Genomic DNA, 24,144 nt, shown 5'->3' on the forward strand with positions numbered 1-24,144 from the left:
CACGCTGGCTTTGCCCCACCCTCGCCAAGCGCTTGACTTGGCGCTGCATCCCAACCCATCACTAACTCTTGTGTGTTTGATGTATTGCCACCGAGCAGTGGCCACCGCCACCTCTCCCTGTAGCGGCCAACACAGGTACCTGCCGTCACACGAGACAGCACTTTGTCACCTCCCGCTGCGACTCCAGCCCCAGGCTGCGCATCCCCTTGACTGCAAATTACACAGCTCAGCCCCTGCACACCCGCTGGGGCTGCTCAGGTCCATGTCCCCCACTGGGCAGCCACGCAGGAGCCCTGAGCTGGTCCTGCCCACGCCACTCCCATCCCACCCACGTGCTTGTCCCTGTCCCTGGGCAGCCAGGGGCTCCTGTGGCTGCCGTCACTGCTCTGGTGGCAGCAGCTCCCTCACTGCTCCTTTTTCTCCTCCACTTCCAAATGGCTTCTCAGCTCCCAGGAGACCTCCTCCCCGATTTGCCATCATAGGCCAGAGGTCCGGAAACCCATTAATTAGCTCCCAGTTGCAGGCTGGTTGCTGGAGCCAATGGTGCAGCACACGGGTGGTGGCACTGTGTAGCCCCTGGCAGCGGAGGGTCCCATGGTCCTGAGGGCAGCACCCAGCCCTGCCCGCCCGCGGGGACCTGCTGTGCGGGGGGAGTATGGAGAAAGGTTTAGGTTGGAAGGGACCTTAAAGATCATCTAGTCGCACCCCCCTGCCACAGGCAGGGACACCTCCCACCAGCCCAGGTTGCTCCAAGCCCCGTCCAACCTGGCCTTGTGTGTGTCCCAGCTGCCACCAAGCACTGCTGAGGGCACAGCCTTCACCAGGCAGCTCCAGCCACCGCTGCTGTCACGGGAGGAGAAACACATACCCACGGAGGCAGAGGCTTTGCAAAGCAGGCGCCGGTGCAGCGCTCCTAAAAACAGCTATGGTATGGCAGCTGGGCAAAAGCCCTCCAGCTCCCCAGGTTCTTTCTGGAGGTGGTACATCCCCCGGGGTGTTTTGCGACAAGGTGGACAGGGACGTGCATGGTCACCCCTTGGTGTCTCGGCAGGTCGGTCCCAAGGCGAGGGGACACGCCGGGCTGGTGGTGGCCACCCCTGTGGGGTCTGGATCTCCCGCTCACGGCTGCTGGCATCGCCTGAGTCTCTGATGGCACAGGAGACAGCCAATGCTGTGACAGTGGTGCGAATGCTAACGAGGCTGGAAGGAATGAGAGTAACTAAGGAAACTAAAGAGGATGGAAAGTCGCTTAATAGAAGAGCCAAAACGCACTGCAAATGGTTAAAAAGAGAGCAGAAAGGTGCAGCCTCCTCCTAGGGAGGAGGTTTGTGCAAGCGAGAACTCCGAGTCTTCCACTCGCTTCAGTTACTGGTAAAATTTGATCCTCCGTTCATTTAGCCACAAACTTTGCAAATCAGATCATCTGTACTATATATAATGCAAATTCCTGCCCTTCCTTGCACCTACGGCTCAGTTCGTGGTGGCTTCAGGCTGATGCCCCCGGACACCGCCAAGTCTGGCGCCAGGAGGCTGCTGAACCGGCAGAGACTGTCCAAAAATCATAATGACAAACCCCCAAAAAGATGGAAAGGGAGGACAGTTTGTTCAATTCCAGCACTATTTGTTATCAGCCTTGTCCTGCACTGGGCAGGGTGAGAGCAAGCCTGGAATAATTTACATCCTTGGCAGGCTCCTTTTGACCAGCAATAGAAACCAGTTTATCAAGAAAAAGGGAAGACTCCGCTTGACTTAAAAAAAAAAATCTCAGCTGGCATCCGTGCAAGGTGGCACCTCAGAGGAGTGGCACATACAAACACTCCTGTAAACCTGCTCTCTCTGATGCTGTCTGGGGACTTGTCACCAGGGACACCAACGCCAGTAACTCCCGTGTGTTCTCATTGCTCTGCAGCATCACCTGTGCTGGGCTCCCAGCAGGGACAGACGGGGTTTGGCAGGTCCCCGCTGGCGGACACCAGCCGACACATGGCCAACCTGATTTTCCCCTCTGGGAGCGCACACCCATGCCTGTGGGTCCCCGAGGGGGTTCCTGCAGCAGCCACAGGGACTGGTGCTTTACTTGGAGTTGTTTCCTGAAAGATTTGACCTCCTGGAAGCCCCCGAGACCACGAACAACCCGCAGGAGGGATGTAGCACAGAGCGAGGCGAGAGCTCCGTCACAAGCCCTCAGCCCCGTGTCAGGCTTTGCCGTAGCAGAGGACTCACAGGTCTACAACAAACATCACCCAGGGGGCTGCAGCCACCCCCAGGAGCAGCAATAAGCACCAGCAATAATTAATTACTAATTGCACTTACCTGCATCACTGTTTCCCATGGCCTTCCCAGGGCAGCCATCGGGAAGCGCCGTGGGGGGTTCCCCTGGCTCTCGGGGGCAGCTCCAGAGATGCAGCCGTAGGCACACAGCACCCATCCCCCGCCCCCCGAAAACACCCCCAGCTCACAAAGACCTTCTCCAACACAAACTCAGGTGCGTCAAGGAGGCTTTTCTCCTCTAGTGACTAGAGGGAGGTTAACGACAGAGGGACAAGAGTATATCAGCAAAGAGACTTTACTGTGAAAGCAGGTGAAAGTTATTTGTTGAAAAATTTCTGGGGAACTTTTTAAGAGCTGGGTTTAGTGGCTGTGGTCAGCTGAAGATTTATGGGTGCGCAGGCACTCACGGTGGACGATAACGATGCCGGAGAAGCTATTCCAGTCCCCGAATGAAAGGCTGCCCTTTGAAGCATCTCAGCGTTTGGATTTAGATGACATATAGTAATGGCACCACAGAAGCCATTACTGTCCATCAAGTAAATAATAAACATGTGATATAAATTTCTTGGACTTACCTAGGCTTTCATGAGCTATTGCAAACAGTAAAAAAAACCCCAACAAATCAAAGCAAGAAAGGGCAAAGGACAACGTCGAGAAATGAACAGCCAAAGAGGCGGCTGCTCTGCAGGAACACAGACCGTGGGAGCTTCCCTTGCGGCAAACCATGGCGAAGTCTGTACACTCATCCTGATGTAGATTTGGACTTAGGGAAAAAAGGGTGAAAAGAAAAGCTATGTGCTGCGGACAGGACGCAGCTGACATCTCCCCTCCGTGGCTCTTTGTGCGAGTGCCAGCGTCTGCAGGCTGACTGCAGGCGGTTCGCCATTGCGTTTCTGTCTGTTACAGCACCAATACGGCAATTAAAAACCTCCCTTGAGAGGTGAACAGGAACGTAAGCCCACGATGACCAGCAAACCAAAGCCCCAGCAGTGACGGGAAAGCCATCTCCAGTTCCCCTTGCTATCGCTGGGTCCCTCTGCGCCTCAGGGCTGCACCCTGCCATGCCACCGTCCCCCGCGGTGCAGAGTCCCGTTTTACCCACGGTGAGCTGCAGGTAACCCGTGGCGACAGGCGCTATTATATTTGACATTGAAACACTAGGCACTGACCCTACCGGACGCATTTACTGTAATACCGTAACTGGATAGATGGTCTTTGTCCTGTCCATCCAGCGGGATCGTTCCAAGGGCAATGACTAAATTACCTGAAGTCTTTTGCTCCAGCCGGACGAGCCTAGAAGCTTGCACTCATTTTGCACTATTTACAGTGATCACGCGGTGATCTAAAACTGCATAAAGGCATTGTAGGATAAATACAGAGCGCTGCAGCACCCTTAAATCAGGCTGCTCAGAAGCAAGTGTAGGATTGGGTTCGTTTCTGTGATGTGGGACAAATGGGACTCGGAGAAGGGGGCGCAGGTGCAACTGGACATGACAACCGGCTCCTTCATCACCGCCCTGGGCTACTGTGCCCACGATGGAGACTGCTACGGGCGTTGGCATAGGGATCCGTGCCCCAGCTTGCCCTCGCTTGTGGGATGGCACGGCTGGTGTCGGGAACGGTGCTGGGCAAGGCACCGGGAGCCACACAATGACGATGGGCTATCATAGTGTTTATCAAGGTCTGGCAGAAAGAAAACAAGGTAATGGGGCATTTGCTGATTCAATTCGTTGAATTCGAACAAATCTTTTTAATCTTCCTCCCCGAAGGATTGGAAAGGTCAGGAAATAGGCAGAATGTGCACTTTCAGGTATTGAAATTAAACTTGTTAAGAAATCCATATTGATTTGCACTCCTCTGAAAAATATTGAAGCCTCCAGATTTAGCCTGGGTATTGATTTTCTCTTCCAGGGGAAAGACATCGGCACGAAGGAAAGATATTACACGTGGCAGTAAACACCTTCAATCACCGCCCGCCCGCTCTCCCTTCATAACCAAATGGCCCCGCTTCGCCCTGGGGGGCTGCAGACCGATCCCAGCGCTGCCACCCGAAGGCGCTCAGGCAGTTCTACAGCCGCAGCTCCCTGGGGGCTGCGGAGCTGCCAGCCCCCGAGTGACGGTGCCCCCCGCTGCCGCTCCCTCACCTCTCCCCAAAATGCCGTTGGACGCTTTACCCGGTTTGGCCGTGCGCCGTCGTGGAACAATTTGAGGATGAGTGCTGTGGTCCCAGCCATATACTGCCCGGTCATTCGGTCCCCTCCGTGCGTGGGACCGTGGCTCTCTGCAGCTTCTGGAGGAGGGGGTGTGGAGAGGGAGGTGCTGGTCTCTTCTCCCTGGTATCCAGGAACAGGAGGCGTGGGAATGGTGCAAAGCGGCGCCAGGGGAGGTTCAGACTGCGCATTAGGAAGCATCTCTTTACCGAGAGAGTGGTCAAACACGGGAACAGGCTTCCTAGAGAGGTGGTCGATGCCCCCAGCCTGTCGGTGCTTAAAGAGGCATTTGGACAATGCCCTTAATACCATGCTTTGACTTTTAGTCAGCCCTGAAGTGGTCAGGCAGATGGAGCAGATGATCGTTGTAGGTCCCTTCCACCTGAAATACTCTAGTCTAGTCTAAACTATTCTAACAGTTGTGTTTCGGAGCTCCTCACGCGGGTGCTGTACAGGTAGCTCAAAACCAAAGGCACCACTGATGCAGTAGCTCCAGGGGTCTTCTCCCTGCTCATCTGACCGGCACCTCAGGTGCTTTACACCAGCAGCCCTGCAGCGAGCCAGCTGCGGGACTGAGACGGGTCACAGAGGTTGGAACCAAAGGGCAATGGCACTAGAAGGAGCAGTGTCCAGAGTTAAGCTGCCTCAGAAACAAACAGCTTCAGGCCGTAAATTTAGTAAGTAAGAAAAAAACGTTTGCTGTCTGACTCTCCAGCACCCGCCTGCCTCGTGGCACCCAGCACGGCGCAGGGGAAGGTGACAGCCAGCACACGTCCTGGGGCACCTCCTGCTTCTCTTCAATTACTTAAGGGATAACTTGGTTAATTTCAGAAAAATCAATCCTCTCTTTGAAATGAAGCAAAATCCTTTCCCAACTGATCTCCTGCCTCACTGGCCCTCAAGAAAAACACTGGCACTGCAAATTGCCCCGACTGTGGCTTTAATGACACTTGAAGGCACAGAGCATCCTGCGTGTGCACAGGACACGGCACAGCAGCATCCCAGTCCCTGATAAACGGTTGCTCCGATTTACTGCCGCAATGGCAATAACGATATAGCGACGGCAGTATTGATAATGATAACAACACTTCCAGTTGTATTATCAACATTTGCCATGCTGCAGGAGTTAATCTATCTGCAGCTGGTCAGGCATCTTCCTGACAACTACCGCACCGATGTCAGGACCAGCCCTGCCCCAGGGACAGGGACAGCCACCTGTCCTGCTAAGGAGGGCTCAAACCGCAGCGGGCACCGCGCTGTGCCAGGGCAAAGCCCAGAAAGGAGCCTCCCGCAGAGCCAGGGCTTTGCTGCTGCTGTTGTGGGGTTTGGGTTTAATTGAAATGTACTCTGTCCGCATCCTTTGCTTTGCCTGATGGAGACAGACAGAGTTCCTTACCTGCAGCACTCAGTGACTTGGCTGGAGCCCACTTTCTGGAGATTTAATTCTGAAAAAAAAATAAAATAATACATCTTTCCTTTAAGGCACAAAGTGTGCGTGTGCATAAAATCTAGAGGTCGGTGATGCCTCTGCAGCTGGGCAGGGCGGTTACGGTGCCACAGCAGCCGGGCTCCGGGCAGGGGCTGCTCAGTGTGACGTGGGGGCAGCAGGAGCAAGACCCCCACCTGCAGCACCATAACCCCTCCCGGGGTCGGCACCGCTGCGGATAACACCGCCAGCACAGCGGGGAGGATGGCAAATGAAGGTCTCGGTGTGGCTTTCATGATCAGAGTCTCTAACGATCTGCTTAAAAGCGCTGCTCCGCATGCATCGATCCCGGCAGTCAGCCCATCAGCTTCCCCTCCGAGCATCCCTCCTGCCCCTTGCCTGGCCGGGAGCCCTCGGTCCCAGGCGGGATTCCCACCGCTCCGCTCCGGGGAAGCAGCAGGGCTGGGGGGGGGGCTCCGGCTGAGCACGCGGACCTCCCTAGCACGACCGACAGATTAATTATCGGTAGGGATTTAATTTCAGATCTTTGTCAAGGACGGCCAGAGCTCTGGGGTGCGTTAATACGTTATTAAAGCAAACCCTGTGTCTGCTTGGAAGCTGCGGGAGGGAGCCGGGCAGGAGCCGCGGCCAGACCAGCACCCACACGCCAGGTAAGTTAAAATGCAGCTTATTCCGCCTTTCACGCAGCCAGTCCGTTCGCTACTTTGTTTTTAAATATTTCCCTAAGATCAGAGTGCTACGCTTCCTCAACTGTTTTTAATACACGCAATCAGCAACTATGGCAATTAAGAGGCCTAATTAGCATCTGAATCGGTCTTCTCACACAAACCCCCTTGCAATAGTGGCAAATAAGCAGTAACGGAGAACCTGCACACAGTCTGCAGCCCCGCGCAGCCTGGACCTGCCGAGGGCCAGACGGCCTTTGCCGGGGCTGTTTGAGGGGCTCCGGGAGGGATTTCGCACCAGCAGAGCTCCCACGCCGGGGTTTCCCACAGTGACCTGCCTGTTATTCCTGGGAAGGATTAGGATGTGCCCCGCCACGCTCTGGCTTTGGCTGGGAGACCGCGGGCAAGGCTGCTCAAGGGCACACACCCCAGGCACCAGATGTTTCCCTTCTGCGAGAGAGAGCATGAGTAAATGAGAGCTCCGCTGGCCCCAGATTACCTGTGGCTGCCTAATGAGCCCCCCCAGGGACTCCGTGGGAATCCATCAACTTTCGTTAGAAGGTTAAATAAGATTTCAATTAAGTGACACGTCAAATTGTAAGAGCGGCTACTTCAAAACCGCCTCCGTTTATAGACGAGCTCTGCTCCAAGGAGAGAAGGCAGCTCGGTGTTTAAAGCCAAACTGCCGGCTGCACACATACGCTTTGGCATTTAGAGACTGATGTCCTCCCTGCCAGCCCGCGCTGTCCCCTGGCTGTCACACCACGCAGGCAGCTGGCACGTCCCCGCCAAGCAGCGCGGAGGGGCCGGGCGTGCGCTGACACCCATCAGGCAAACACCCGGAGCAGCGCAGCTGGGAGATGCGCTCCCCGAGGGGGGCTTGCAGTTGGCTTCGAAATCGGCATTTCCCGGGGAAACCGGTCTTGCCACAGCTGCCCCCGGGGGATGCCCGGCCACCCCCAGGGAGGGGACGTCACCCCGCTGCAGCATTTTTTGGGGGAAACGGCTTTCTGAGCCGCTCTCCTTGGGGCACTCACCCTGTTGGTGCGTAGGCTTTGGGGGGGGGGGGGATTGCACACACACAGCCCCCCACCCCGCAGTGCCCCATGCACCCCACCAACCCCCCCGCTACACAAACCAGGGCAGCACCACCACGGGTGGGAGAGCGGGGGGGGGGGGGGGCTGCTCCCCCAGACCCCCGCAGCCCGGGCACCCCCCGCAGCTCCGGGAGAGGTCGAGGCTGCCGTGAAACACCCGTGGGACACAGCATGCGGTTTTCCAGTTGCCCGCAGCAGGGTCAGGGCGACCTAGTCAGCCAAGTAACTTGCTTGCCAAACCGGACGATTTTATTGTTATTTTTCTCATCGATCTCCCAGCCATCAGAGAATCATACACCATCCGCACGCAGCCCGCGGCCGGCAGCCCAGCCATCAACCCAGCGTCGCCTTCGGTACCACCAGGTCAAGCGTCGCCTCCTTGGTTGTGCCCAGACAGTAATTTGTGACCGCGTGTGTATTAATTTTAGGGAATTAATTCATTTTCTTGCAACATTAGAGGTTAATTAAATGCTGGCTAATCGCTACCAGTCATTGGAGGAATTCTGCTCCTGAGTCCTTTCACGGCCTGAATGCACCAAAGGAAGAAAAAAGGAAAGAAAGAAGGAAAGAAAGAAGCCCTTTCAAGACCACAGAAAATTGCAAAAGGATGTTTCTTCCAACCCGACATGACAAAATTGAATTCCAAGCTATTTAATGCATGCACGAAACGCCATAGAGAAACCCAGCCCGAGCACTCCATCCATCGCGACAGGGAAAGGGGTTTCGTAACACGAGCACTCGCTACGGCACCGACTCAGTGCTGCAAACTCCGGACTTCCAGGCAATTTCGCTTAAATGTAACTACCAGATTAAGGATTCTCACAGACAGGGCTATCGCCAGCATTTCCATGGGACATACAGCTAAGGTAACACTGCGATTATGAGCAACATTAACGATGGAGACCTCGGGAAGCCCCGCTCAGTCTGCAGGGGCACCACGGCCAGGCTCACAGTGCAGCCCCTGTCCCCTCCCCGCCGGGGAGAGAGGGGCGCGGGGGTCCCGGTCCCACCGTGGGCGCAGCGGCCCGGCCCGGCCAGTGGCATTTCGGGAGCGAAAAACCAGCCCCGCGGGCAGGGGCGCAGGGAGCCATCTGGGTTTGTCCTTAAAAACAGGATTTCACGGGTTACACCGTCACAAGGATGATGTCATGCAGCCTGACAAAACGCCCCTGCCCGCCTCAGACCGGCGTGGTTCGTCTGTTGGCCGGGTTGTTGTGCAAAGACTCCTTGAACTCTTTGGGGATGGAGTTATGGACCTGTAAAAAACCGTGGTCCCGCTCCGAGTTGAGCAGCGTCCCCATGGTGACCTTGGAGGGATCCCTGGAGAGGGTGAACATGGAGATGTCGGTGGAGGGGATGGTGCTGAACCCCTTGCTGACGGGCGACATGTCCCGGGACCGGGGCTCGGTGGAGCGGGAGCTGGACCGCCGGCGGAAGCGGTACCTGTAGGGGGGGAGGCGGGTGAAGGCCGACTTCTTCAGCAGCTCCGAGTGGGACTTGGCACGGATCTGGCGGTGCTTCTCGATGTACATGTGCACGGCGATCACCCCCACCATCTCGGCGATGATGAAGGACAGGGCTCCGAAGTAGAAGGACCAGCCGTAGGAGTAGCTCTTCTTGGAGTCGCTCTGCCCTGGGTCCCCCGCGTTGGCCGAGATGTAGACTATAATCCCGATGATGTTGCTGAGACCTTTAGGGTAAGACGAGAGGGAGAGGCGCTCGCTTGAGCGGCAGGAGAGGGATGGGGGACAGCAGCACCCCGATCCCCTCCTGGCAGCAGAGGGACCCAGGCTGGAGGAGCCCTGCCCACCATGACCTGCAGGGTGCCGGGCAGGCAGGGAGGGTGCCAGAGGCCATGGCCGCATCCCCATGGGACACCAACCCACCTGCCAGCACTCCGGGACCAAAACCCCTCACAGACCTCTGCTACTGCCCCCAGTATATATCCGTATTCACATGGGTGGTATATATCCACTTTCACATGGGCAATGAAACTGGTGACGGGTCTGGAGCACAAGTCTTATGAGGAGCGGCTGAGGGAACGGGGGTTGTTCAGCCCGGAGAAGAGGAGGCTGAGGGGAGGCCTTATCGCTCCCTGCAGCTCCCTGAAAGGAGGGTGCAGAGAGGGGGGAGTCGACCTGTTCTGCCAAGTAACAGGTGATAGAACAAGAGGAAATGGCTTCAAGTTGCGCCAAGGGAAGTTTAGATCGGGTATTAGGAAGAATTTCTTTACTGAAGGGGTCATCAGGCACTGGAGCACGTTACCCCGAGCAGCGGTGGAGTCCCCATCCCTGGAGGTATTTAAGGGTCGTGTAGATACAGTGCTCAGGGACACGGTTTCGTGGTGGGCTTGGCAGTGTTGGGTTAACGATTGGATGAGATGATCTCACAGGTCTTTTCCAATCTAGGGGATTCTGCGATTCTGTGATACGTATACTCATGTATACTGAAGGAGCAGGAGGAACAACCACTATTTGGTCTAGAAAAGGGACATTTCAAGAGCTGGTTTTGCCTTGCAGAGCTGCTCACTGAGCAATGGACCGCAGGAGCCCAGCCAGTGCCAGCGCGGTGGCCGGAGCAGAGCTAACCCACGGGGCACGGAGGGGGTCCCTCCGGCACAAACCCCGGCTCACCGCAGCCTGGGGAGCGCAGGGAAGGGGGAACGGCTCCATCTCTTTTCATTCCTGGTGGAGGCCGGAGGCTTTATTTGGGATCTGGGCAGTTTTTGCACTGCCAGCAGCACGGCGGGGCTGCGCTGCAGGGCTGGGGAGTGGCTGATGTATTCCTGGATTTACTTAATGAATCGATTATGTTCTTTCTGTTGTTTTCTCATCTGCATCAGCAGCTCCTGCCAGCCGAAAGAGGGAGAGTAATTTGTCTCTTTGTAGGGAGAAGAAAAAAAAACACAAAACAGAGCAGTTCCTTGAGACAAAGACATTGTCATACAATAATCAGTGGAAGCGTTGGGGAACAGTGCACAGAGAAATGAGTAATCCAGAAGGAACGGCCTCTCGAAAGAGTGTTTTTCCTTGTGGGACTGTGGCAGTCCCTCTGCCTGCTGCCCGGCCCCTGGTGCTGCCAGTCGAGTACCTGCCATCGCCTGGTCCCAAGACCTACCGCTTGGCGGGGATGGAGGGCAGAGCCCCCCCCAGACCTGCCCTGGGGTGGGGGTGCTCCCCCAGCGTGACAGCCGCCCTCCGGGAGCCCCTCCTGGGCTGCAGCGCCTGCGTGGAGACTGCTCGGGGCAGAGCAGGGTGGATGCCTTTAAGTGCCGTCTGGCACGGTGACCACTTGCCAGAATCCTCTGCTGGTTTTCCCCTGCGATGAGGATTTTTCCACTGGGACAGGACAGCTCACAAACCTCAGAATCCCTCGGTGCCGACGGCCTGGGAGGACCCACAACCCGTCTCCTGCTTCCCTGTGTCCTCCCAACGCTTCCACGCCAGGAGAACCGCCCTGCTGCCAACACCGCCGGGCAGCTCCTACCTGCAGAGACGAAGAAGATGCCGGCGCTGAGGATGACGTTGTGTTTGCTCTTGTAGAACTCGCTGGCCGCCACGCACAGGCCCCCGAAGAACAGCAGACCCACGCTGAGGATGGGGAAGATGCTGGACGCTCGCACGGCACCTGCGGGAGAGGGAGCAGGGCAGGGTTGGCCCCCGACATTGCTCCTGCAGTGGGGGCTGCCGGCATCTCCTGTACCAACGCCAGCCCCCGGAAAGAACCGTTGCGACACCACGCTGGGTTGCTGCCACAAGGGATGTGGGGAGACCCAGCACCGGCCCCTCCGGCGCATCGTCTGCCCGTCCCTGAGCTGCTCTGCTCCAAGCTTGCTCTGGAGCCCAGCGTCAGCCCTGCAAACTCTGTGATTCAGACCTCCCATCACAAAAATAGCTTAAAACCTGAATTTCTTTTCTTTTTTCTTTTTTTTTTTTTTTTTCCTCCAAGGCTATTTCAAGGATTTATTTCTTCCAGTCTTGTCACACAGTCAGCACTAGCAATTTACCTTCCCATTACCAAACACACCACCCATGAGTTTAGGCTATGGACGTGACTACGGAGCCGAGGGATTGCAGAGACCTCCCCTCCAGCTCTCACCAGCCCTGCGAGGAACAGTACTGCCAACCACAAGGGTCAGGAACCTGTCCCTTGGGTCCCCCAAACTATCGCAGCTGCTTCAAAAGTCATGAATTTACTGATGCACCTAAAGTTCAACAAAAAAAAAGTTGTTTGCTGATGTAGGGGAGGAACGTTATCAAAATGAACGTTATCAAAAAGCCCAAGACCTCGAGCCCACCACGTGTGGCGCCGTGACCCTGGCACTGGGCTCCATCCCCAGGGGGATCAGTTCTGGCAGGACCCGTCTCTGCATGCGTAGGAGTCACTGACCAAGAGCTACGCAAAGAAGGGACTTTTCTACACGGCCTATCAGAAGTTCGTCTTCCAAAATGACAGTAAAGAGTAATTAAGGCAGCAAATCACTACCTGCTGCACTGAAGAGACACTGTGCCTTGGTTTGGGCTCTCATCCCTCTATCAGGGCCTTTATTAAAAGCACAGAAACACAGAGAAGCCCCATTAAAATGCCATTCCGGGCGCTTTAAAATAGACTTTTTGTTTTAAATGTGGGAGGGGGTGGGAGAAGAACTTAAACGCTAATCTACTAAAATTGCAAACCAATTCCATTAAACACATTCCCCTCTTAGATGGGTGAGCAGAGCTGATGGCTCCCCGCAGAGTTAGAAAATGGGGAGTTCAGAGCAACATCTGGATAAGGCAGCAGCTGCATCAGGCAGGGACCACCGCCCAGCCTGGGGATCGGGGCTGAGCACAGGGCAATGGGTGCTGGGGGTCACTTCGCCCCCAGGGATTCCTCCCAGCCCCGGCAGCTCAGACAGCTCCCAGAGATGCCGCCGCCTCCAAGGCTGCCGTGTTCTCACTCGTTTGGAAATTTAGGTGTTCAAATGAACCTTTTGCCGTGCAGGCTTGGCAGTCTGTCACACACGTGCACGCTCGCCAATGTCCCGGTGGTGCACGTCCACGTTGCTTTGCACGTCAGGGTGCGCACTGTTAGTGTCCAGCATCTGCCACCCCGCGGCTCGGTGCCCCAGCGCTCGCTTGTGCCTCTTCTCTGCAGGGTCAGCCTCACCCCAGTGCCAGGTCCTCCCACGTAAAAACCCTGCGGGTCCTGCCCAGAGGCTGCGCTGGTCCCCGAGAGCGGGAGGACCCTGCTTTTCCCAGGAGAGCCACCAGCTCTATTTTTACTCCCTCTCCCAGCACTGGGCTGCTGCCGGCAGAGCGCACGGCAGATGCTCGTTGTGCTTTCCCGGCGAGTGCCAGCAAATCCAGCCTGGATGCAGAGACCTGGGGACCAGCATGAACACAGCACCCCTGCGGTGCCACACCAGGGACCCGCGAGGTCCCTGTCCCCGGCCATCCTTGCACCCCGACGAGCTCGGGCTGCACAGCATCTGCCAGGACCAGCCGTGGGGACAGCGAGTGCCAGACAAACGTGACATGAACACTGCTACTGCGGCGTGACATGGCCACGCTCGGGTAACCCGGAGGGTCACTGCTTCCGTGCGGGGAGCCTGGGGGGGCTGCAACCCATCGGCCGCCTGCCAGCAGTGGGGGGGACCTACTGGGTGAAGCTTCGGGTGCTGGGGGACGGGGAGGAGGGTGCCAGCGCAGCGTAGGGCAAGGGGGTCCCCAGGGAGCGCGCGCAGCTCCAAGGTGCACAGGGAAGCGGACTCACGGAGGAGATACTCAGCCGTGTCTTGCTCGTAATCCGCATCCTCGGGGAAGTGGTCGATCTTCTTGCACACTCCTCGGAAGGTTCCTGGGGAGACACAAGCCAGGAAACCTTCAAATCCCTCTGCGCTGGCAGGAGCGCTGCTGGATGCGCCGCAGAGGGCCAGCGTGGCAGCAGCCCCCACCGCTCATCCTGGGGCTGCCAGTGACCCCAAACACCACCCTCGGTCCCTGGGGACAGTTTGCTCCCTGGGTGCTCCTGCATCCTCTGAGCGCTGCTGGTTCCCTCTAGATCTCAAACTAAGCCCCATCATTACCATCGCTGCCGAGCTGGGAGGAGATGCTCAAGCTGCCCTGCTCCCCCCTGCAGCCCCACAGCAGCCACCGGCGGAGCATCTCCGGCTGCACGGTGCTGCGAGGACCTGCGGGGAGCTCAGCAGTGCTCGGCATAGCACTGCCTCTGCTGAGCTTTCCCTCGCTCCTCGGGTGCACTGTGGACACGGCAAGGCTCGCCTGGCCCCCGTTTTCTCCAGTGAAGGGGGAGGCGAAGCAGGGCAGGCACTTGCTGGCTCCCAGCACCCACCCAGGCAAACCCCTCATCGGTTTTGACAGAGAATCGATGCGGCTGTAAATAAACCTCCCGGCCTCCGGGTCTGAGCAACACCTTATTCAGATGCACTGGGGAAAGTGCTCTGCGGCTGCAGCCCAGGGCTCATTCTGGGATGTCAAAGTCATCCGCCTTCACATCAAATTCCTGCTGGGGGAGATGACAACGGCACGGGGGTCAGAGAGGCTGCTTGAGCAGAGCCCCGGCTCGGGGCTGCTCAGCACAGAGACACCAGCCTGGTCTTCCCAGTTTGGCTCCTCCACCCCAGCCCCTCGGCTGCGCGAAGGCTTTGATTTACTGCCGCAAACGCAGGGCACAGGCTGCCACACAGACCGGGATCCTCAGCACATTTGCTAAAGTAACATCTGGGCCCCAGCTTAGCTTCCGAGATGCGATATCTTTGGAGGCACAGATGAGTTCATTTAAACGATTACAAAAAGTTTCTAGCCTGCCTAGCCTTTCCTGCCACTTCTCAGCCCTGCTTCCTGCCTGGGACACAGGCAGCTGGGGCAGAGAGTCACTTTGAGGACCTGCCCGTACCCCATTTCCAGCCTGCTTTCACCCGTCCCCCACAGCACGCACACGGGCACGCACCCACGCGTGACTGTGGATAAGCACCCAGTGCCACAGGCGGGCGTCCCCGCCGAGCTCGGCACGGGCAGGACCACCACCCGCCCCGCCGGGAGCCCTGGTCCCACCGGGAGCTCGGCACATGCCACCTTTTGCCTCCTGCTCGTGGGTCCCCACAGCATGACTCGGGAGTGGGGGCGAGAGCAGCCCCACCGACAACGCCGCCTGGAAGGCCCGGGGAAGGAGGCAGATGCTCTGGCATCTGCTGGCCTCCCACTTAGCATTTGGGAGAAAATAAAAAGGCTCTTTTTGTGTGGGGCCCCCCCCCCCCACTCCTGCCTCTGAAGCAAAACAAACGCATTTCGCCTTTAAACGCTTGCCTGTTTGCTTTGGCCTTCTCCTCGCTGCGCTTTCGGGCTCAGCCCTCTCCCGTGCCAAAGCCGTGCGATTGTGCCACGAGCGGAAAAAGCCAAGGACGAGTCAGGCTCAGGTAGGTGATGTACTGGGGAGTCAGTTACGCTTTGGAGGTGGCACTTGGGAGCAGCCCGCCAGGACACCGAGCGCCGCACTCGCTCTCTGCTGGGGACGGCTCAGAGCCGGGCTTGTGCCACAGCGCTGGACAGGAGCACAGCTCCTCAGCCCGGGGTGGCAGCAGCGTCCGCAGGACTCACAGAGACATCTTCTCCAAAGCACGCAGCAAACGCTAACGCCAAGAGTATGCGTGGTGCTTCTTCTGCAGTGCCAACAAGTGCTGTCCTTGATGTTATAAATGGGGAAACTGAGGCACAGAGTGTGAGGTCTCTGGAGAGGCAATGGGCAAGGTGAGGTGGGAGGAATTCCTGCGGTGTCTTCCTACATGAAGAGCAGCCCCCTCGTGACACCAGTGCTGGAGGACAGTCAGGTCACACTGGCTCTGTCCCCTCTCCCATGGCACCACAAAAGATGTGTCACCAGGGGACAGGGGTGAAGGCGAGAGAAGCCAACCCGCACGGCGTCCCGCACAGCGGCACGCTGTCAGTCTGCGCTCCGGCTACGGGCTCGGGGGAGCCGAGCATCGTGACAGGCATCAATTAAAGCCTGGAGATGAAGCTCTGGAGGTGGCAAGCTGTCATCCAAGAGGGAGACACAGCCTCTGAAGGAGAACCGCCTGCTCCCGTTACTTTGGGAACTGCGGGTGAAGGAGAGGCTGAGAATGGGTGCCATGAACTGGGATGAGGTGGCACTGGGCACAGGGAGGATGGCAGCTGCACAGTACAGCACTCCTTCTTCTCTTCCTCCTCCTCTCAGCTTTTGGTTTTCCACCCACCTTCTCCAACCTTCTCCCCGTACCTGCCAGCAGGGCTCTGCCCCAGGCACCCCAGAGCTGCTGGTGGGACAGATCTGCCCTCCCCGACTTTTAATGGCTGCAAAGCTGCTGTCAACCAGGGACGCCCATGCAGCGTTGCAGGACTTTGCAAGAGCTTCTGCACAGGCACCAATTCCCGGGCAGCGCGAGAACATCTCCCTCCACAGCAGCCTCCCTGCAGGGATGCAGAGCCAGTGTTCATCACCTCATTAGCGAGAGAAACTTTCCTTTGGTGCCACGTGGGAAAGGAGTTTAGGGTTCGAGTGAGCCCATCAGCACAGCGTGCAAACAGGAACACCAATTTTCCTGGGCTCGATCTCTTTGAAGTTCTCCGAGGCTCCCTGTGCCGCTGAGCCCCCACCAGAACCAGTGCTGGGCTGGGGGGGTGGGTGGTGGTGTGTGTGAGCACCCCCTGCCCTGAGCAGCGGCCGGAGGAGCCAGGACCCCCGGGGGGCCTCGCTTCTGGCATAGCCCACGTGTAAGGTAAACCTGCGCCCATGAGGGGCAAGCGCAGGGGATGCCCTGTTCGGATGCAAACACCGGGATGCGCATCCCTCAGCCCTGCCTGTCCCACCCTACCGCCTCCTTTGCAACACGGATGGGGGAAAAAAAAAAAAAAACACAACAAAACCACAAACCAAAAAGTTTTAAAAATAATAAAATCAAGTGACTTTCTCAGGGCAGGGGCAGAGCCTTTGGCAGGACCCAACACCAACTGCCTCCTGCTGCGGAGGGGGCGCAGAGCAGCCCCGGCGAGTGGCTGGCAGGAGAAATCCCGGTGGCATCGCTAAGGCTTGGAGATTGCTCCGACCCTGTGGCTCGTCCTGCACTTCGCAGGTGGTTTAGCAAAATCTACACCCACCCTCCCCCCAGGGCAAAGGGAGCCCCAACACATCCAGGGACAGGCAGGGCAGCACCATTGCCCCCCCTACCCCCGGGGACAGGGCAGGCAGGGGGGACAGCCCCGCTGCCTCCTGGCTCCAGCACATCTATTTCACGCTCTGACATTTATTTTGGCTCCTTTACTCCCTCTGTTCATTAACCGATGCTCGTTGCCATGGCAACCGCTGAGTCACCTGACACACAACTTCCCACCCTCCAAACAAATAACCACAACAAGCCTTAAATCACAAAAAGCCCCCCCCCCCCCGACCCCCAAAATGCTCCTTGAGGATGGAGCCCTTCCCTGGGGGGATGCAGCTGGAAAGGGCTCCGGGAAAGGATGGGGCTCCCGGGGAAGGATGGAGGCTCGTCCCGCCGAGCAGCCGGGCTGCACGCACTCCCGCCCCACACCGCACACCCCGAGCCACCAGGTCCCCGTCCCCCCGGGGTGATGGCAGATGCAACTCCGGGCTTTCCTCTCCCGGCTTTACAGCTGGGCCCTGCTAAAGGCAGCGTTACGACGTCACGGGAATAAAGGAAGCAGGTTTTGTCCGAGTCCTCAAACTCCGGAGCCTCCTTCCTCTGCCCACCTTTTCTTAGCAAGATGCCTCTGGCTCCCAGGGCGCCAGCCCTGCCCGGCACCGGCGCTGGCTGCACGCAGAAATCAGCCGGGGAGGGCTCTCCGGGATGCTGACCTGGCTCGGGAACAAGCTCAGCCGCCTGCTCGGGGCACTCAAAGCCTCAGCCCCGCTAACGCCCTGCCTGGGCAGCACCGTGCCCCCTCGCCAGCACCCAGCTGCGAGCCCACGGCCTCGGCTCAGCACCCACCACAGCTCGTGCTGTACGGACAGGCTGCCCGGGGGGCTGCTGCGTCCCCCCACAGTCACCGGTCCCTTTGCCGCTGGTGGTCAGGCTCCTCTCCCTTCGCAGGAGGGAGGGCAGAGCTCCCACCGGCCGGGAGCACACCGGGCTGCTGGGGGCCGCTGGTTTGGGCACATCCCAGCCTGCTCGCGAGTAATTTCCCGAGGTGATGCCCATGCCTCTGCAACGCAGCTCTGCGCCGCGTGCATGAGTCACACCACCTTGGGTTTAATTCATCTGCTGGCCGGGAGAGCGCCAGCAAAGGCAGCGCGCCGCTGCGGTTATTCATTCCCTGCTCAGCTGTCTCCGTGGTAGATCTGGGTAATTTTCTCTCCCTATTAGTGTGAATCCTGATTAGCCAACTTAGCTTATCGCTGCACTTCCCTGCCCGGAGCCCAGCGTGGCAGCAGCAAGCTCTGCTCACGGCGGCTGGCGCAGACCCGCTCCGGAGGCGGGAAGCAGGGCTGTGCCGGCCGGCACTGCCTCCCCCCGCGCACCCCAGCACGGCACGGCTGCTCCCTTCAACCTTTTTCTGTACCGAGGAACCAGACCTGCCCGGCCCCTCCTGCGGCAGGGTCCTGCTCCACAACGCGTGGGGCCCATCCAGCACACGCAGCCATCAGCGAGCTCAGCCGCACCAGCACACCCGCAGGTCCCCCAGATGCCCAAACAGGCAGGGACAGTGCTCGGCCAACAGGCACCGGCCAGGAGCCACGGAAACACCGGTTTGAAGCAGCTGGACAAGTGCCAGCCACAAAGCCTGCAAGATAATCCTTTGTCACCGCTACACGGTCGTCCCCCCTCACCCCCCTCCGTTTCGCTTTCCTCTCCTCTTCCCCGGAGGAGCATCCGCGGTGCTCTCCCGTGGCCGGCGCAGCTGCCAGCGCCAGGAGCGGGGAGCTCCGGGGGCAATGGCAGGGCAGTGCGGACCCACCGGCAGTGGGAAACACCGCTGCCGTGCCCAGGGAGGGGAGACATGGCCCCCGAGGGCCGCTGCTTTGAAGTCTGACAAGTCAGCCAACCCAGCAGTAGCGTCAGCTGGCGTAAGTGCCCGGGTGAGACCGATCGAGCAGGCGGGAAGTGTGGAGCTGGGGATCATCCATGCCCTCCTCCCTCCACGGACGAGGCGCTCACGGTGGCACGGGGCCGACCAGGACAAGCGTGTCCTTCAAACGTTTGGCTGTGCAGCGCGGCACCGTGCTTCCCTGCCCAGGCTGGATTAAACCCTCTGCCACGTTAGCTGAGCACCGAGCAGCTCCCAACCCTCCCGTGGCTGCGGATGCAGCCCCAGCACCGTCCGCACCGATGGCCAAGCTGCCGCCGCGCAGAGAAGCGGCTGGAGGAGCCCAGCCGGGAGCTGAGCCACCCGAGCCCCGCAGGAAGCCTCTCCTGGCCCTCCTGTCTTGGGGGGTGCTGGGGACACCCTGACATGCCAAGGTCAGCGTGAGCAACCTCAGCTCTTCCATCAGTTAGGTGCCACCTCTCTCCTCGTCCTTCACAGCTGCCACAAACCCTCGGCCAGCAGCAGAGCAGCATCCATCCACGCTCTGCACCAGCCTCAGCGAGCTTCAGTTCAGGCTCTCGAATTAATGGTCCTACATTAATCCCGGGGCACCCCACGCATCCCCAGGCACTGCAGGAAAGCCCTCTCTAGCTGGCAAATCTTCCAGGGAGTTTTCCACATGCAAGCACCGTACGTGGCAATGGGACCGTCGGCCACTCAGTGCCCGCAGGGTGTCCCTGCCCGATGGCTCCAGGCTCACTGCAGCCAGCCCTGCCTTTTAGGTAACGTTGGATTTAATTTGGAAGAGATGAACTCAGATAACACATTTTGCATTCGCTGGTTTTATAAAGGCATCCCTTCCCTTCCCCTCCCGCGGGGCTGTTTTTCATCCCGCGCTCCGCGTGATTCTTCGATCGCTCTCATCCCCACCAGATCAGAGCATCCCCGAGCTGCACGTTAAATAACGTGACTAACGCCTGCCTCCTGCGAGTCACCCCTTCTCCCCCAGACAAGGGCTGCCTTACACAGGGCAACGTTTCATTTCAGCAGGGTTTTGTCGTCGCTGCTTTAGTTCATTCGTATTTCGATGTACGTACTCTCTGCACTGCGTTTATTGGAGAAAGCAAAGGCAATTAATTGATTTGATCTCAGGTCTTTTTCCTCTCGGAGCTCTTTTCCCCAGGGAGGGCTTTGGGGGGGAGGGGGGGGGGGGGCAGAGAGGGGGTTGCGAGGGAAGTAGGAGTCTCGTGATGCTGGAAATATGGCTAAGAATACCAATCCTAACCCGGAGAGCCAGAAGACTAAAGAGCTCTAGTTATGGTTTTAAAATCTCATTACTTTTCATCCAGTGGAACAGTTTTTCAGGGACTATTCTGGTTGTTACTGCTCAGTGTGCAAACTAAGGCTCAGGCTTGGGAAGATGAGCTAACACTGTTCTTAAATAAGAACAAAATTCCTCTCTCCCTTCATGTCGGTTGGCTGAGGCAGGAGAAGTCCCGGGGCATTTCAGCCCTCAGCTCTGCACCTCCCCATCAATTCAAGTGAGTTATCTCCTAAGTTGTGGTGTACAGTAATGGCCTTCCTAAAGAGACCTTTTCACGCCAAATCCGTTTGGAGGAAGCGGTGGGGTCATTATGGTTTAAGTTCTCTGAAAAATCAATACTCGTTGGAGAATCAGAGGCCCAAGCTTAGCTGGCAAGTGCTGGGGTACGAGCCTGTGGCACATCGTTAGAGATGCTCAGGCTCTGCACTCCCTTGAGTAACAAGAGCAAGATACCTAAATATCTCCGAGGAATTAAAACTTCAGGGCTCATCTTTTTTTACCTCCCACCCACCTCCCAGATGCTTGGAGAGATGGAAAGAAATTCATCTTTACTCCCTGCCTTCTCCAGCTTCACGCTCTGCGAGGGATCCTGAGGCTCTTTGCACAAGGTCCCCGGTGTGAGATCGCAAAGCTCTGGGGTTTCAGGTCCGCATGAGACCTGGCCACCACCCAGAGACCCGTGGCCACCGCGCAGGGCTCGGCTCGGCTGGCACGGGAGCGCTGGCACTGAGCAGCAGCTCTGCCCCGTGTCCCTGGGAAGGGCTGCTGGGGTCCCAGCCACCCCCCAGCATCCTGCTCGCCTCCCACATTGCAGTGTCTTTGATAGAGCCCGGTTTCAAAGTCAACACAAGCATCAGCGAAGACCGGTGGGACGGCTACAGACACCGCAGACCCACAGCTCAGAGCAACCCAGCTGGAAGAGCTGCTCGAGCCAGCGATGCTGCCCAAGGCAGCCGCCTCGGGAAGGGGTCTGCTCGCCTCCCGAAGCCAGGGAATCCTCAGGGAAACACACAAGCAACCACTCCTTGCCATCTAACTGGTTTTGTGACCCGTCAGCCCATAGGCTGTCACCGGTTTACACGTGCATCTGTTTGCTTAAACTCCACTGGAGAGCGGCTAAATTAAGGCAAAACTTGTGTGTTGGTTTTAAACCCTCCCTGCTCCGTGTTACTCTCCGTAGCCAGCAGCGCTCTCCTTGTCGGGATGGATGCTGGGCTCCCCACTGCCTGCCAGCGGGACGAATCCTCCTCCCCAGGACCGAGTTCTCCCCCTGGCACATCCCCATCGCCCCAGCAGCCCCACACCAGCTTCCCACCAGGGTACTGGCGTAATCTGGCTCCATCTCTACTTCACACTCTCTCCCCCTCTCTGCGGTGGCGGTTTGTGTCTGAGCAGAGTCACCTACACAGATATGCCTTTTCTGAAGGACTTTTTTTTTTTTCCTGTTGTTAAAAAAAAAAAAAAAAAAAAACACCACACCAGTGGAAAAACCCCAAGTCAAATGAAATGAGCACAACAGCGAGGAGGTGGCAGAGGTGGGCTCTGCGGTGCCGGCTGGACGCCGAGGCACATTTGAACACATGCACGGCAGTACAAGAATTCAAGAACTGAGCCCCCACTGCCTCCCCGACAGGTTGGCGGGACTGGGGGAGCAGTGCCCAGCTCCACGCTGCCCGTGATGGGCATCCCTGGGGGACACGTTGGGGCAGCGGTGGGCACAGCCGGGGTACTCACACCCGTGGGTGGGATGGGAGCTTCTGCCCGGTTTAGCCTGCGAGGTGCTGGCGATCGGTGTGTGTCACAGAGACTTTACTCCCTCAGCATTGCTAAAAGGAAAAAAAAAAAAAAATAAAAAACCCCTACATTTTGACAGTGACTCATCATCTCCCATTCTGGAATCTGTGGGGTTGTTGCAACCTACACAAGGCAGTTCAGAAAAGCAAAACAATTCTGAATAATAGAGGAGGAAAAAAAGTTTGAAAATGATGGGTAATTTCTAGCACTCTGCTTCAAGGGTTTAGCTTTGTTTTTTTTCTCATTATAAAAGTAATCAGGTAATGCACGGGAGCTGCCTTCCAGGGTGTCCCCCTGCGCTCCCCTGGGTTTCCTTCCTCCCTCCATCCTTCCACCATCAGCGGAGCTCATGGCAGGGAAACACCCAAACTGCAAACCTGGCTCCTGGGAAGACGCTGGGCTTTCCCGGACGGGATGGGGTAGGAAGGCGCAGGGGGCTGCGGCGAGTGCAGGGGCCCATGGTGGCCCCTTCCCTGCAGGGCAGCCAAGGCGCTGCCATCCCCTCCGTGGCACACCGACGGCCGTAGGCAGCCAGCCGCCAACGCCGGGAGCCCTCGGATCGGGCTGGGGAGGAGAACGCTCATCAGCGCGTCTAAGGAAACCGTTTCATGTTTTATCTTTAACAGCGAATAAACATTGATTTTTATTTTAAAAGGTAATTGACATTCCTATGATAGCGAAATGAGTGCCCGAGCAGCCAGAATCAGCGTAAATAAGCCATGTGCTAGAAATTAATGAGCTTCACTGATTGAGTTTATCCGTTTAAATTAATACAATTCTAGCAATTAAGGAAAATAACAATCTTTTGCTTGTTTGCCTGCTCGAAGACATTGATGGTAAGAGACGGGGCAGGAGCAGGAGCCCCGGCCCCGACTGAGCATCCCCGTGCCCGAGGCACCAGGACCTCCCTCTGCGCAGACGCACTGTCAGGGCAGGATCCCGCTCTCCTTCGTTTAATGAACATTTTAGATTCACTTGGGTTAACTGATGAGCTTCTGGGGGGGGGTGGGGGGGGGGTGGTGTTGCCTTCCAGCCTCTTCTTTGGCTCTTGGTAATAGGGGTGGCCGGCTTAGCCCTGGGAGATTCCTGGATCACAAACCTTTTTACTAACAGGACATGGGAGAGGAGGTCTGTCCGGCAGTGTGGGAGCTGTGTTCCTGTTTGGGGAAGGTAGGCTTGGGTTAACACCCTTCCCATCGCTGCTGAGAACTGGGGCACCAGAAAGCTCTCTGCGTGTCTCCCCAGGTAAGCGTTTTCCTCCCCGTGTGCATCTTTCTGTCCGTGTCCACAGCAAACGCCATCGGCCACTTCACCCTCCCGCCAGGCTGCCGTGTGGTCCCTGCCGCGGACCTTCCCGAGTATCCCCGTCCTCTGCTCTCTGCTGCGCTCCTCCTTAGTGCTTGATAATATTTTGGGCAGAACACGGGCGTTCCCCACTGGCACCCCCTGCCAGAGCCGAGCGGGTATGTGCAGCCCTCAGCCTCACCCCCTGTGGGACTCCGCAGTTTCACACATCCGTCCGGAGGCACAGCGGCCTCTCCCATCCCACGACCTTCCCAAACCTCAATGTTCCTGCCAGCCCCCCAGAGCCCTGCCCCACACAGCGGTTTGGCAACCGCCACCACAGGAAGAATTCCCCCCGTTTCCCCGCAGGGAGCCGATGCTCCCGGAGCCACAGCCGCCTGCCAGACACCCACCCTGCCGCAGCCGGGGATGCGTTTGAGAGTAAAGATTTTATTATTGCTTTTTATGCCTTCAGCAAGTTGTCCTTCGTAATCATTTCTGCCTGCCTTGTAATGGCTCCTCATTTAACTTGTCGAAATTCATGCCCTTTTCTGTTTCTCTTATTTGGACACAACTTGCATACGTCAAGTGATGTCTTTTTCTCTCCTTTGCTCTTTCACTATAATGGTTTTTTTCGGTCGTCTTTGCTGCTGGTGTACCTCCAGCCTGGCTCCACCGTGTTTGCAGCCATCACACCCCATCAGCCCCCTCTGCTCACTGAATAACCTCAGGGACGAGGGATGCAGGACCAAACCAAGACTTGGGTCCCTTGCCAGCCTGCTGATCCGCTCCTCAAAAAAAGACTCATTCACAGCGTCAACAACTTCCATTCCTGTGTCACATCTCAGGGTGCCCCTTCTGCAGTCTGCGGAATAACTGAGGTTTCCCATTAACGCGGTCCATCTTCAGCCTCCACAGCTTCTCCAGCGCAGTGCTGTGTTTTATGTCAGCAAACCGTCAGCAGAGACTCACACACGGCTGCACTTCTGCTATGAAGGGCAGCAGCTCCCAAATCCGCCCCGAGAAGGCTGGAG

General features: G+C 57.6%; 1 protein-coding gene across 1 annotated transcript in view; it reads right to left on the reverse strand.

Moving 5' to 3' along the window:
- Positions 1-8,868: 8,868 nt before the first annotated feature.
- Positions 8,869-24,144, reverse strand: part of CACNG3 (calcium voltage-gated channel auxiliary subunit gamma 3) — a gene marked incomplete at both ends in the record, with an annotated part of 32,777 nt that continues 17,501 nt past the window's right edge. Inside the window, 3 exons of the mRNA XM_082490586.1 lie at positions 8,869-9,380; positions 11,177-11,317; positions 13,445-13,528. Of these exons, the coding sequence (XP_082346712.1) occupies positions 8,869-9,380; positions 11,177-11,317; positions 13,445-13,528 (737 nt within the window). The remainder of the gene's footprint in view (positions 9,381-11,176; positions 11,318-13,444; positions 13,529-24,144) is intronic.

The sequence above is a fragment of the Vanellus vanellus genome (assembly GCF_965231255.1).
Source record: "Vanellus vanellus genome assembly, chromosome: 14".
NCBI classification, from domain to species: Eukaryota; Metazoa; Chordata; class Aves; order Charadriiformes; family Charadriidae; genus Vanellus; species Vanellus vanellus.